We start from the raw sequence: 11,789 nt of genomic DNA, 5'->3' as shown, positions 1-11,789 counted from the left end.
TCGGTAAAGGCAATATGTGCTCGTTTTGGTATAAATACCTTAATTTCTGCAAAAGTACTTCCCAAGCATATCCTCTTCTACATGTTCGCTTTTCTATCAGTCAATGTACATGAAAGGTTCTTGCGGCTGGGCTAGGTGCGTGGATTACAGCGCGAGGCGGCTCTGCTATTTGCATGGATTTCACGGTGAGTGTGCGCGTGAGATTAGTTCGATACATGCACGTATATGTACTACTCAAGTGCTAGCTATTTACACAAGTTAGTTTCATTTCAAAGGAAAGCCAAACGGTAGCAAGCTAGTAGGAGTAGTTTTAATGGGCAAGAGAAAGAAACATCATCCTCTGATTTTTTTTCATTGCATTCCGATAAGCTAGAAAAATATATGCTTGTCTGGCACCACCGTCGTTTTGCTGCTATCCATGCTCCTCCTCCTCCGTCTTTTAAAGCAGAAAAGGATGTCCTGCACCATTGTCATTCGTCTCTATCCACACTCCTCCGTCTTGTGTACGTAGGGATGTGTAAGAGCAAGTACAATAGAGTCCAGTCAGCTGACTATAAGACATTAAATAATATATTTTAGATGAGTTGGAGGAGAGAGAAGAGGAGAGAGAAGAGAGGTGAATTTCTAATACGATAACCAGCTCTTGCACGTGCTCCTAGGCACCTTGTGAGAGTGAAAGGTGGGCCATATATTAGTAAAGTACTACATTCTTATAGCCAACTATTGTACATGTTAGATATGATGACTACAAATGATATGACATCTTGTTATAGCCAACAGTTGGCTATACTATTGGAATTGCTCTAAGCGGCAGCGGCGTTCAACGAAATTTTAAGTGGCCTAATTTATGAGCACAACAAGGCCAACGGTGCGGTTTACTACGCTCGCTTCCTCTGACTTCTGGCGACCGACGGCCATACGCAGCAATGTCAGGCTGTAGCGCGGCACTCCCTATTTTCCATCAGTGCTGGAGTAATCGCTTACCCTCTCTCCGATATTCCTCGACACCGTGCTTCCGGCCTCCAGGCTTCAACGTCGCCCGGCGAGCGAGTTGCAGCCGGGGATAAGACGACATTGTCCTGCCATCCCTACGTACGTGGCACCATATCATGATCTCATCTCCCATTCTATTTCTGAGCCGACATTTTTTATTGGATCACTACCATTATTTTGTGATGGTTTCATGATGCTGAGGTTGGCGTGACCTCATGGTGTATGTATAGCTACTAGCTAGGCTGTGTAAACATGATATGTGAGATAATGGATCGGTGTAATAAACCTGATAATGGTTTGAGAACTGCAATGTGTACCTCAACCAAACCCGTACGTACAAATGTGGCAGCCCAAACCGAACTAAACCTATTTAGTATCTCCGTCAGCCCAAGTGCCCAACCAAAACCAAACTAATCTGATTTTTAACCCAAACCAAACCAAAAATGACTGCCAATCTGTGGGTGGAACCATTTGGGTGAAATGGTTCACAACCATAGCTGTGTCAATCTTCCTCCAAAGACATCGAGGAGGTGTTTAGCTGGGAGCTCAGGAATAAGACGTGCGTCCTCCATCGACTGGACGTACGTGGTCGTGGTTAAAGATGCGCGCGCGGCGTCGCAGAAGAGGGTGATGTCCATGGCCTTCCTGTGGCCATGGTGAAGGGTGCACGGAGCAGGATTGTGTGCGCAGCGGCGTTGGTGGCGGTCTCCATGTCTTCAGCAAACCCTTGCGTGCGCTCGGAGAAGCATGCACCTGATGGGTGTGGCTGTGCTGCTGCTGCCGGCGGCGGCGTTGGGGGCGGTCTTCATGTCTTCAGCCAACCGCCCAACCCTTGAATGCGCGCGGAGGAGCATGGACCGGATGGGTGTGTTGGTGGTGCTACTGGCGACAGCCCCGCAGAGCGCCCCCGCGTTCCAGCGATGATGGGCGAGCGCAGCGACCTTGCAGTGTGCTGCTGGGCGCATGCGACGTCCAACATGGTGCAGCGATCGCGTGCTACTGGCCGGGTGAGCAGGATGGCCTGCATGGTGCTGCCGGCGGCGGTGTTCAAGTGTTGGGCGAGCGCGGCATCTTTGCCGTGTTGCTGGGCGAGCGCGGCGTCCAAGATGGCGCGATGTTCGCGTGCTACTAGACGAGCAGGATGGCCTGCATGGTGCTGCCGACGGCGGCATTCACGTGCTCGGCGAGCGTGGCGTCCTTGTGTGCTGCTAGGGGAGCGCGGCGTCCAACATGGCGCATGGCGCGGTGTTTGCGTGCTACTGGATGAGCAGTATGGCCTGCATGGTGCTGCCGACGGCGGCATTCATGAGATGGTGCAAAGCACAAAGGTAGCAACAGAGGGAATCATTTCGGATGGCAGCAAATGCAATGAAAGTTATATATCTCATGCAAGCAAAGAAAAGTACCAAAAAGAAACCAACAAAGCTAAGTTAGAAAGGACAAGAGAGTACTTTTTTTTTTGAGAACTGGACAAGAGAGTACTGGGATGCATGCATTGTGGCATGCCAAGAATTATTAATGATATGTCCTGTGCTTCCCAGCCCAACAACTTAACGTCAGTCGGGCCCATATGGCGCATGTGGAAAAATCCCGAAGTGAAGGCAAATTTAGTCCCACACGGCTTAGCTAGGAGAGTGGCGAGCTGCTTATAAGGTGAGGTTTTTTGGTAGTTCTAGATGCTAGTACTACATAAGCTATACATGCATAGCGCGTGCGCTCGCGTGAATATTCGCGACTTAAGACTTTGGACGCTTGGCGCGGCTAGCCAACTAGCAAATATAATTTTCTTTTTTTTTTTGACATTTTTTTATTGATAAATCCAAGGAAAATGAAAGGCTAGCTAACAATGGTGTAAGTTGGGCTAAAAATGAAAGGCATCTCTGCACCTTCTTCGCCGTTCGTGGTGGCCAGCGGAGGCGCCGCTCCTCTGTTTCTAGTTCGTTGCAGGGAACGATCGATTTGGGGATCCAGCAATTTGGGATCGACGAACTAGATTCGGTTTGTACTGTATTTCATAAGTATTTCAGAGTTAAAGAAAACGAATAGCTATGTAGAAGGAGGTATAGGGCAAATTATAAAAGAAACAGTCTAAGTAACGTATGGCAAATTATAGAAGACATAAGTAATGTGTGGCAAATGAATAATGCTACACTTACGAGCAATTTGTTTATGAACGGGCTGACGTGGTGAGCAGGCTTGCTGGATAAACAACCAACCCCAATCCTTATCCAACTGCATTAGGCCACGCCTAATCCGTAAGTCAAGCGCGCGTAAGTCTAGGATTACCGGCGGCAAAGTAGTAGTATATATGCACAATGAAATTCGAGATGCAGGTGTCCATGCACAGCTGAAGGCGGATCTAGCTGCGCATTTGTAGGTGAGGAGAGGAGCAGCCAACAATGCATGATTTTATTTCTATTTTTTTTGCATGTATGAATAATTTAAGTACTATTTTGTTTGTTGGGTTGTTGGGTCTTTCCCTCCTGGAGATCCGCGTCACGGACATTCAGCCCAGGCGCGACGCCGCCGGCGTCACCTCGCTCTTGTGCGCCGCCGCGCTGCTCGAGCCCAAGGAGCTAGTCTTGGCCCTCCCGTCGGGCTACATGGGCAATCTCTCGCCCTTGTTCTTCCTGCAGCTTCCAGACCACGTCAGGTTCCATGAACTCGAGACACTGTCCCTCTTGGGCTGCCACGTGCGCTTCGACTCCTTGCTCCCCTGCTGCCCACGCCTGCGCGTGCTAAGGCTAAAGTTCAATGACCGTTGGGGCCACAACAGCATCAGATCCTTCATGTCACTCCACTCCACGTCGCTGCAAGAGATTTGTGTGGATGTCGAGAATGTAAGCATAGATACCGTCGACCTTGTTGCTCCCGAGCTTAAGAAATTGACTGTGTCCTTGAAGGCTTTCCGGGAGGTCAACATCTCTATCTTGGCACCAATGCTTGAGAAGCTCTCATGGAAATGCTCCTACTCCTTTATCAACTTTGGTCCTTGGAGGATTGCAAAGTTGTGGCTGCAGAAGGCGGAGAGACAAGGAGAGCTCCCTTCATTGCTCATCCATGCCCGCATTGTGCGTGTCCTCTCTCGCTCAATTTACCGAGCTCCAACTAAACCAAAATTTGTGGAGTGATATATATTTTCCCAAATTAACGTTTCAGAGCTCGTCCATTGTTCATGGTGAAGCGGAGAACTCTACGCAAGAGATAGAGAAACATATGCTCGCAAAGTTCTCTGTTTTGGAGCTACATCTCAGGCCAAAGGGACATGCTTTTGGAGCATTCATGTTTCATCTCCTTGGGATGAATCGGTTTTTTAGGGCCACGCAGAGGCTCAAGGTTGTCCTACAGAGATCCGCGGTAATTCTTTGCTCTTTGCTCTGATTATATACCTCAATACATTGTCTAGTAATTAATTAACACGGTATAAATTTTGGTTTTAGTTGAAGCAAGAATGCCCACTAGATTGTGCTTGTGACCACCCGGACTGGAGATCCCGAACTAGCTCCTTGACCGCTCTCGAAGAAGTGGAGATCAGTGGCTTTCAGGGATACGATCATGAGATCGATTTCTTGAAACTGATACATCGGTACTTGCATGTCATCGGTACTTGTATGTCCACTAGCCAAAGAGCGTAAGTTAGGAGGCATTCCTAGCTTGCACTTGTATGTCATCATTTGTTGAATACTAATACTTGTACAAATTAACGAGGGATTCGTAGCATATTGTTGCATTATCTCCAGTTGATCTCATTTGATGTGCCTAAGGTAACCTCACCATCTTGACAAATCAGGTTACCACAACCACTCAACCACTCATCCACTCCTCATCCTTTCAACCAAACAAGAAAATGGTTATCCCTAACCACCTCTTATCCTGCCCAACCAAACAGAAAAAATGGCTACCCCTAACCAAGTGGTTGGGGATACCACTATCCCAAAAACTTACCCCCTGAACCAAACAGCCCCTAAGAGCATCTCCACCGGCGCCCCCATTTTGAGAGCAGCGAAAATGGGCTCGCACCGGTGCGCCCCAAACGGCGTCGGCCAATTTTGGAGCCCAACAGAATCGCCGGCAACCCCGTGCCGGCCCCTTCGCCAAGGGCGCGAATCGGGCCACCTCGCGGCACATCTGAAAATGAGCGTGAGCTCCGCTGGCAGCCAGACACACCGATTTCCCACGTCCTACACACACCCGAACCGACTCCCACCCCTCTAGATCGTCGCCGTCACTGCCGCGCCCCTGCTTGCAATAGACACCGCCGACTGTCTAGGAACAGCTGTCCATCGACACGGCCGAAACCCCCTCGACCGGCGGCCGCTGTTTCGCCCGGAACAGAGCTCGCCGCCACCGCGATAGTATCGCCCCGTCCGCAAGGTGTTCGTCCGATTGACGTGATAGACAGCGCCGACGAGATGATGGTGCAGCTGTTCACGAAGGAGCTGAACGCTCAGGCTGTTCTGCGGCAACAACAGCAGCTGATTCTGACGAACATGCTGCGTGTTCGCCAGCCTTTCTTCGTCGTGCCTCGGCGCGGCGGCTCAAAGCTAGGCAAGAGGAGGAACATAAACCGGCATCGCAAAGCCGGCGCAATGCTGTTTGACGCCGACTACTTCAACAACGACGCAACTCATTCGCCGAAGGAATTTCGGCGCCGGTTTAGGATGAACAAGGAGCTGTTTTTGAAGATTGTCCACGGCGTCAGGGAGTACGACAAGTACTTCATGGCCAAAAAACATTGCACAGGTTTGTGAGGCTTCACCTTAATTCAGAAGTGCACTGCTGCAATGCGCTGTCTTGCATACGAAGCTCCTCCAGATAAATCCAATGACTACCTACGGATGGCAGAGTCGACATGTACAGAGACTCTCTATAGGTTCTGCCGAGCCGTCATAGCGGTGTTTGCTAAAGACTATTTGAGAGCACCAAGAGAAGATGATACATCTCGGATCCTGCAAAAGAATGCAGCAAGAGAGTTTCCTGGGATGCTCGGAAGCATTGACTGTATGCACTAGGGCTGGAAGAATTGCCCTTTTGCTTGACAGGGGATCTACAAGGGGCATGCTGGTGAGTGCAGTGTCATTCTTGAGGCGGTGGCAGACCATGAGTTTTGGATTTGGCATGCATTTTTTGGCATGGCACGAACAAACAATGATATCAACGTGTTGCAGCGCTCTCCAGTATTTGCCAGGCTAGCTGAGGGACAAGCTCCTACCGTGAACTTTGAGGTAAACGGTCACGCATACAACAAGGGATACTATCTAGCTGATGGTATCTACCCGACGTATGCTACATTTGTGAAGACAATTCCCTCTCCATCAAACGAGATGGAAGCCTAATTTGCAACATACCTGGAAGCAGCACACAAGGATGTTGAGCGTGCTTTTTTGGTGCTTCATCAGCGTTTCGCCATTGTCAGGTACCCTGCTCTCACTTGGTCTGAGACACAGATGTGGGAGGTGATGAACGCCTGTGTGATCATCCACAACATGATCATTGAGAGCGAGCGCGACTCACCTGTGCAGGATGATCATCCATTTGATTATCAAGGGCCACTAGCTGAGGTAGAGCATGTACCCCAAGAATTTGCTGCTTTTCTTCATATGCACAATGAAATTCGAGATGCAGGTGTCCATGCACAGCTGAAGGCGGATCTAGCTACGCATTTGTGGGCGAGGAGAGGAGCAGCCAACAATGCATGATTTTATTTCTATTTGTTTGCATGTATGAATAATTTAAGTACTATTTTGTTTGTTGGGTTGTATGAATAATTTAAGTACTATTTATTTGATTGATTGTATGAATAATTTAATTCTATTTGTTTGATTGATTGTATGAATAATTTAATTCTATTTGTTTGATTGATTGTATGAATAATTTAATTCTATTTGTATGATTGTATGAATAAAATGTGATTGATATGTTGTTTTAAAATATTGTAGAAAAAATTGGGGGCCGCCGTTTAGAAGGCGTCGGTGTGGGAACAGAGTCCCCAAATGGAGGATGCACTGCCGGCGCTCCTCATACAACAGTGCTGGCGACTATTTGGGGGCTGCTGGTGGAGATGCTCTAAGTGCGTGACTTGAGGTCCTATCCAGCCTACATCAGCTTTGAAGGGTTGAGCTAAGAAAAGTGTCGTTTCGCTCCACTGGGTACCTCGGAGGGGATATTTTATAATTTGCCACATATTACTTAGCCTTTTACTATTTGCCACATATTACATTAATTTCTTTATAATTTACCCTATATCTCATTTTTCAGATCTATTATTTTTTTAAACTCACAAATACTTATGGATACGATATATTATACCCCGTTTGTCCTGGGCCTTGTTGCGTGTGCCTCTAGAATATTTGTTTCAGCTACGGTGCCCATGCAGCGGACACCATGGCCGCGAACAGCAGTCTTATATATACTCTCATCGCAGAGAGTGACGGTGTTGCCACGAACAGCCGCCGATATGCCATCGGCCTGTTTGCAACTGCTGCCGGCGAGGGCATCACATCCAATCCTAGGCCCGGTGCCAGCGCTGCAGGGAAGGTCGTGTGAACAGGGAACCCGTACACCTTCATGAGTGTATGGACAGGCGCTACGGCCGCCGCCATGGTCATCCGGTCTGCATGCCTTGGAGAGAGGGGTGAGGATCAGGTGGCGCAGCGGCCGCCGCTGGTACTGCTGCCGCCATGGTCGTCATGCAGGAGCAGGTTGCACCGCGTGAAAACCAGATCGTGCGGTTTCTTCATTCGCCTTTTCCTTTCTCCCACTAGAACCAGATGAACTTCACCTTAGCAATTCCTTTTTTTTCGAGTGTTTCTCAGTGATGATACTTAGGTATGTCGCATCAAAAGCAGATTCTGAAAGTCCTGTGTAGTAAAGCCTGGCTGGTTACGAGGAGATAAATGTGCATGCATACAGATGCAATCCTTATCCAACTGCATTGGGCCACGCCTAGTCCGTAAGTCAAGCGCCGTAAGTTTTATCCGTAAGTCTAGGATTACCGGTGGCAAAGTATAGAATGTCCCACCTCAGCTCGGAGGAGGGGAATGGTAGGGTTTGCCAAAGCCTCCAACTTTATGTGGGCGCCGATGAAGTTGAGATCAGGGCGTCCCTACTCCAAGCAGCTGAGCCCAGTCGGAGTCGGAGACGGAGACGGAGACGGAGAGGACCATATCAGTGCCCTCCCCGACGACCTGCTCTTCCTCGTCCTCGGGCGTCTCAGATGCTTCGGCGCCGCCGTGCGGACCGGCGTCCTCTCCCGCCGTTGGCGCGGTCTCTGGTCCCGCCTCCGTCAGATCTTCCTACGCGCGCGATGCCCCCTTTCACTCCCTGGAGACGGCGCTCGCCCGCGTCCCTCGTCCCCCGCCGAAGGTCTCCCTCGTCGAAATTGACCTCCCAGAGCCGCCCCGCAGCTTCAGCGAGGAGAACCTGGTGGACACCGCAAGCGTGAACTCGCTGCTCCGCGCCGCCGCACGTCTCGATCCGGAGGAGCTCTTCTTGGTCCTCCCCTCGCTCCTCCGCGACTCCCTCCCTCTGGAGTTGCCTTGCTTCCGCAGCGCCACCTCCATCATGCTGGATCTTTGTTGCATCATCCGCCGCGCCGCGTGCCAGCCGGCGTTGAGTTCCCCGCGCTCGAGACGCTGTCCCTGCTCAACTGCACCGCCAATCTGGACGCCTTGCTCTCCGGCTGCCCCAGATTGCGCACGCTCCGGCTATCCAAAGTTGCTTTCCATAAGCATGTCTTGAGTGTCAACTCACCGCTGCTCCAGGAGCTAGTCGTGAACCGTGCGAGCAGGATAAAGCATGTCAACATCATTGCCCCCATGGTAACGCAATTGACCCTATCATTGGACACCTACGAGGAGCTCAGCATTTCCATCTTGGCACCAATGGTGGAGAAATTCTCGTGGGACTGCTTTTTCTCCCACTATTCCTCTAGTGCTAGTGGGTTTGGTCTTTGGCACCTCCAGCGTCTGAGCCTACCGACGGCAGAAACACAAGGACATCTCCCTTCACTGCACATCCATGGCTGCGCCACCGTGTGTCCCCACTCCTGCTAATTTGCTGCAAATTTCGGGAAAACTAAATTTTGTGAATGATATATCTTTTTTTTTCAGAGCTGTTTTAATCATCATGAAGTGGCCAACTTTAAGCAGCAGATAGAGGAGCGATTGATTGCTGCCTTCTCTGTTTTGGAGCTACATCTCACAACGAATGGGCATGTTTATGGAGCATTTATGTCTCATGTCCTTGAGATCAATGAAATTCGTTGTGCTATACAGAGGCTTCATGTCGACCTAGAGAGACCGCTGGTAATTCTCTGTTCTGATAGTATATCTCAGTAACACAATGTGCAGTAGTAATTCACATGCACTCCTTTGGTTTTAGATGGAAGAAGGATGCCCGCCAGATTGTCCATGTGAGCCCACATACTGGAAATCCCAAACCATATCTTTGACTGCTCTGGAAGAAGTGGAAATCAGCGGCTTTGGTGGAAAGGATCATGACTTTGATTTGCTGAAACTGATACTCAGGTCTGCACCTATCCTGAAAAGAATGACTATGAAACTTTCACAGGAGGCCTCGGCAAGTGACGAAGGAGGCACAGAAGTATACAACATCTTCAAAGCGTATTCTTCTGTGCAATGTTATGTTCATAGCTCCGGTGAGTATATGTCTGGCATGCATAATTAGCATCAGGATTCAGGACTAACTAGCATGCTACTAAATGAAACCAAAATTTAATTTTTATGTGGTTTTAATTCTTATTTCTTATAAGACCTGTCGAAATGCGGTGTTGGGCCTACGTGTATTCATAGGTTGTCAATTTGACCAACATAATACAAGTTATATATTACAAAACATATATCATTAGAAAGCTTATGTTATAGTTTATAATTGTATAAGTTTTATGTTCTACAATTTGTATTACGTTGGTCAAATTGACAACCTAGGAATACGTGTAGGCCTAACCCACCGGGACGGAGGGAGTAGCGAGTTTGGAGCATGTATCCCATTTATTAGCTAATTAAACATGATATACAGTGAGTGGTCGGAAAAACATGATGTTTGCGCAGGTTTCCTTACCTTAGTTGCCATTTTGCCTTTCGCAATCTTCTCTATTGATCCTGCCCTTTTGTTTACAATATGTAGTCAAGTTTCTAGGTCTAAAGTTGTTTCATATGAATTCATTGGCATTGGGGTTTGGCACTACTTATTAGTTATAGTTAATCTTTGTTCAGCAAGTACTTTGCTATTTCTTTCTTTTCTACTGTTAGCATGTATTTGGTTTTATTTGCCAATGATAACATTCTTTACACATAGAACGACTACCTTTGCACGTCATGATATTGACTGGAGCTGTTTCTTTTTTGCCTCCTCTGCAGGGTTAATGCATGACAGCCCAGATTGCTCATCAACATGATTCTCATCCTTACATTTGCAAACTCAGTGTGGGTATCATCAAGATCATTCTTTTTCCCGTACTTGTCTAGAATCTCTATGGTGGTTGCTATTTGACATTCCAATTATAAAGCCTGGTTGTGCAACTTAGCCAAATATGCTATATGACCGCTAAATTTTTGTTCGCACACCTTCTTATCTTTCTCAAATATAAGCTGAGACTAGGATAAAGAACTTTATATATGTAAGCTTCCTTATTTATTAGTAGCTTTTTTTGTGTTATGAGCTGATTATGCCCTGTCAAGCTCAGAGTTTCTAGATTACCTGAACTTAGTTTTCTCATCTGAAGTTGTCATCTCTGAATTTTCATTGGCCTTGGGTGTGGTGCAAGTTATTTATTTCCAGTTTAAGTTTCTTCGGCAAGTACTTTGTTAATTTTGTCTTGTCTCAGCACATATTCTGTTTTATTTTCCAGTGACAACAGTCTTTGCACGCTGCGATACTGATCGGAACTGGTTTCAATTTTGTATCCCCTGCAGGGGTAATGCGTGGCGGTCAAATTTGTGCATGGTTACATTTCTGGATCCATGGTGTGCATCGACAAGATTATCCTTTCCCATGAGTACCAACTCCTTATAATATCATTTGGTTTCAGAATTTAGCCTGCTTGCTGCAACAGTTAGAATAGGTGGTGCTGTTTTGTCAGTGTGCACTAGAAGTGCTGCACCCTTAGTAGCAATCAGCTGTTGAAGTAAGAAAAGTTATTTTCCTGAACCCATGTCAGCCATGTGCTCCAAGTGATCTCTGTTTTGATGCTTGCTGAACCAGATTATCTCACTCTCTTAACTTGAGTGTCGTGTTCTTTTTCTTTTCTCTGAACTAATGCACTCCGTAATGTGAACAGGGATATAAATCAGTATGTATTCTTCGTAGCTATTTCTTTTGGAATGTGGTCTCTTGGTAAATTCAGCAACGAGTTTACCTTTGCAAGATTTGACCGTGACTGTCCTGAACAAACTGAAGCCTTGTTTGCCGAGGACATTTAGCCTACCTGTTATTTCTCTGAATGATCACGATGAGGGTGTGTACTCTCCCCAGTCCCCACCTGAGCCTTGATTGCAGACATTGTTCTGATGATCTTCTGTACAGATCGTTCCTTTCAAAGGTCGCTGCAATGGCCTCGTTCAACAGCGCCACAGCAACGGTTTCCGTTTTGTTAAGACATTCATGGTGAAATCTTGGATGTACGAGTAAACAAAGGAAAGGCCGGGTTCGGTGAAACGCTTCAGGCCGCTCCTCGTGTCGCCTCCTCCAGGCGACCGGGGGGTGAAACCCTACCGCCCCGCCGCCGGACAAGTCCGCGTGACGCCGGTGAAGGGGAGGGATCTGTCTTCTAGTGG

General features: G+C 47.9%; 2 protein-coding genes across 2 annotated transcripts; both read left to right on the top strand.

Annotated features, from left to right (window-relative positions):
* The first annotated feature begins 3,425 nt into the window (after positions 1-3,425).
* Positions 3,426-5,744, top strand: LOC127314974 (uncharacterized). The gene is made up of 4 exons (XM_051345516.1): positions 3,426-4,064; positions 4,153-4,350; positions 4,434-4,596; positions 5,392-5,744. The coding sequence occupies exons 1-4, from the start codon at positions 3,426-3,428 to the stop codon at positions 5,742-5,744; spliced, it is 1,353 nt and encodes a 450-aa protein (XP_051201476.1).
* A 1,438-nt stretch (positions 5,745-7,182) lies between these two features.
* Positions 7,183-11,235, top strand: LOC127316818 (uncharacterized). The gene is made up of 5 exons (XM_051347280.2): positions 7,183-9,026; positions 9,105-9,299; positions 9,376-9,652; positions 10,374-10,439; positions 10,929-11,235. Exons 1-4 carry the CDS (start codon positions 8,811-8,813, stop codon positions 10,409-10,411), a joined length of 726 nt encoding a protein of 241 aa, XP_051203240.1. The 5' UTR covers positions 7,183-8,810; the 3' UTR covers positions 10,412-10,439; positions 10,929-11,235.
* The last annotated feature ends 554 nt before the right edge of the window (positions 11,236-11,789 follow it).

The sequence above is a fragment of the Lolium perenne genome, chromosome 7 (genome assembly GCF_019359855.2).
Source record: "Lolium perenne isolate Kyuss_39 chromosome 7, Kyuss_2.0, whole genome shotgun sequence".
Classification (NCBI taxonomy): Eukaryota; Viridiplantae; Streptophyta; class Magnoliopsida; order Poales; family Poaceae; genus Lolium; species Lolium perenne.
Note: the sequence above shows the minus strand (reverse complement) of the source record. Positions and strands in the feature narration are given on the sequence as shown.

Excerpts from the sequence above, each read along its gene's own strand:
- LOC127314974 (XM_051345516.1), top strand. The coding sequence starts at position 3,426 with ATGAATAATTTAAGTACTATTTTGTTTGTTGGGTTGTTGGGTCTTTCC. Across the intron at positions 4,351-4,433 it reads TTGTCCTACAGAGATCCGCG|TTGAAGCAAGAATGCCCACT; the intron begins GTAATTCTTTGC and ends TTTTGGTTTTAG. Across the intron at positions 4,597-5,391 it reads TCGGTACTTGCATGTCATCG|ACAGCGCCGACGAGATGATG; the intron begins GTACTTGTATGT and ends TTGACGTGATAG.
- LOC127316818 (XM_051347280.2), top strand. The coding sequence starts at position 8,811 with ATGGTAACGCAATTGACCCTATCATTGGACACCTACGAGGAGCTCAGC. Across the intron at positions 9,300-9,375 it reads TCGACCTAGAGAGACCGCTG|ATGGAAGAAGGATGCCCGCC; the intron begins GTAATTCTCTGT and ends CTTTGGTTTTAG. Across the intron at positions 9,653-10,373 it reads ATGTTATGTTCATAGCTCCG|GGTTAATGCATGACAGCCCA; the intron begins GTGAGTATATGT and ends CCTCCTCTGCAG.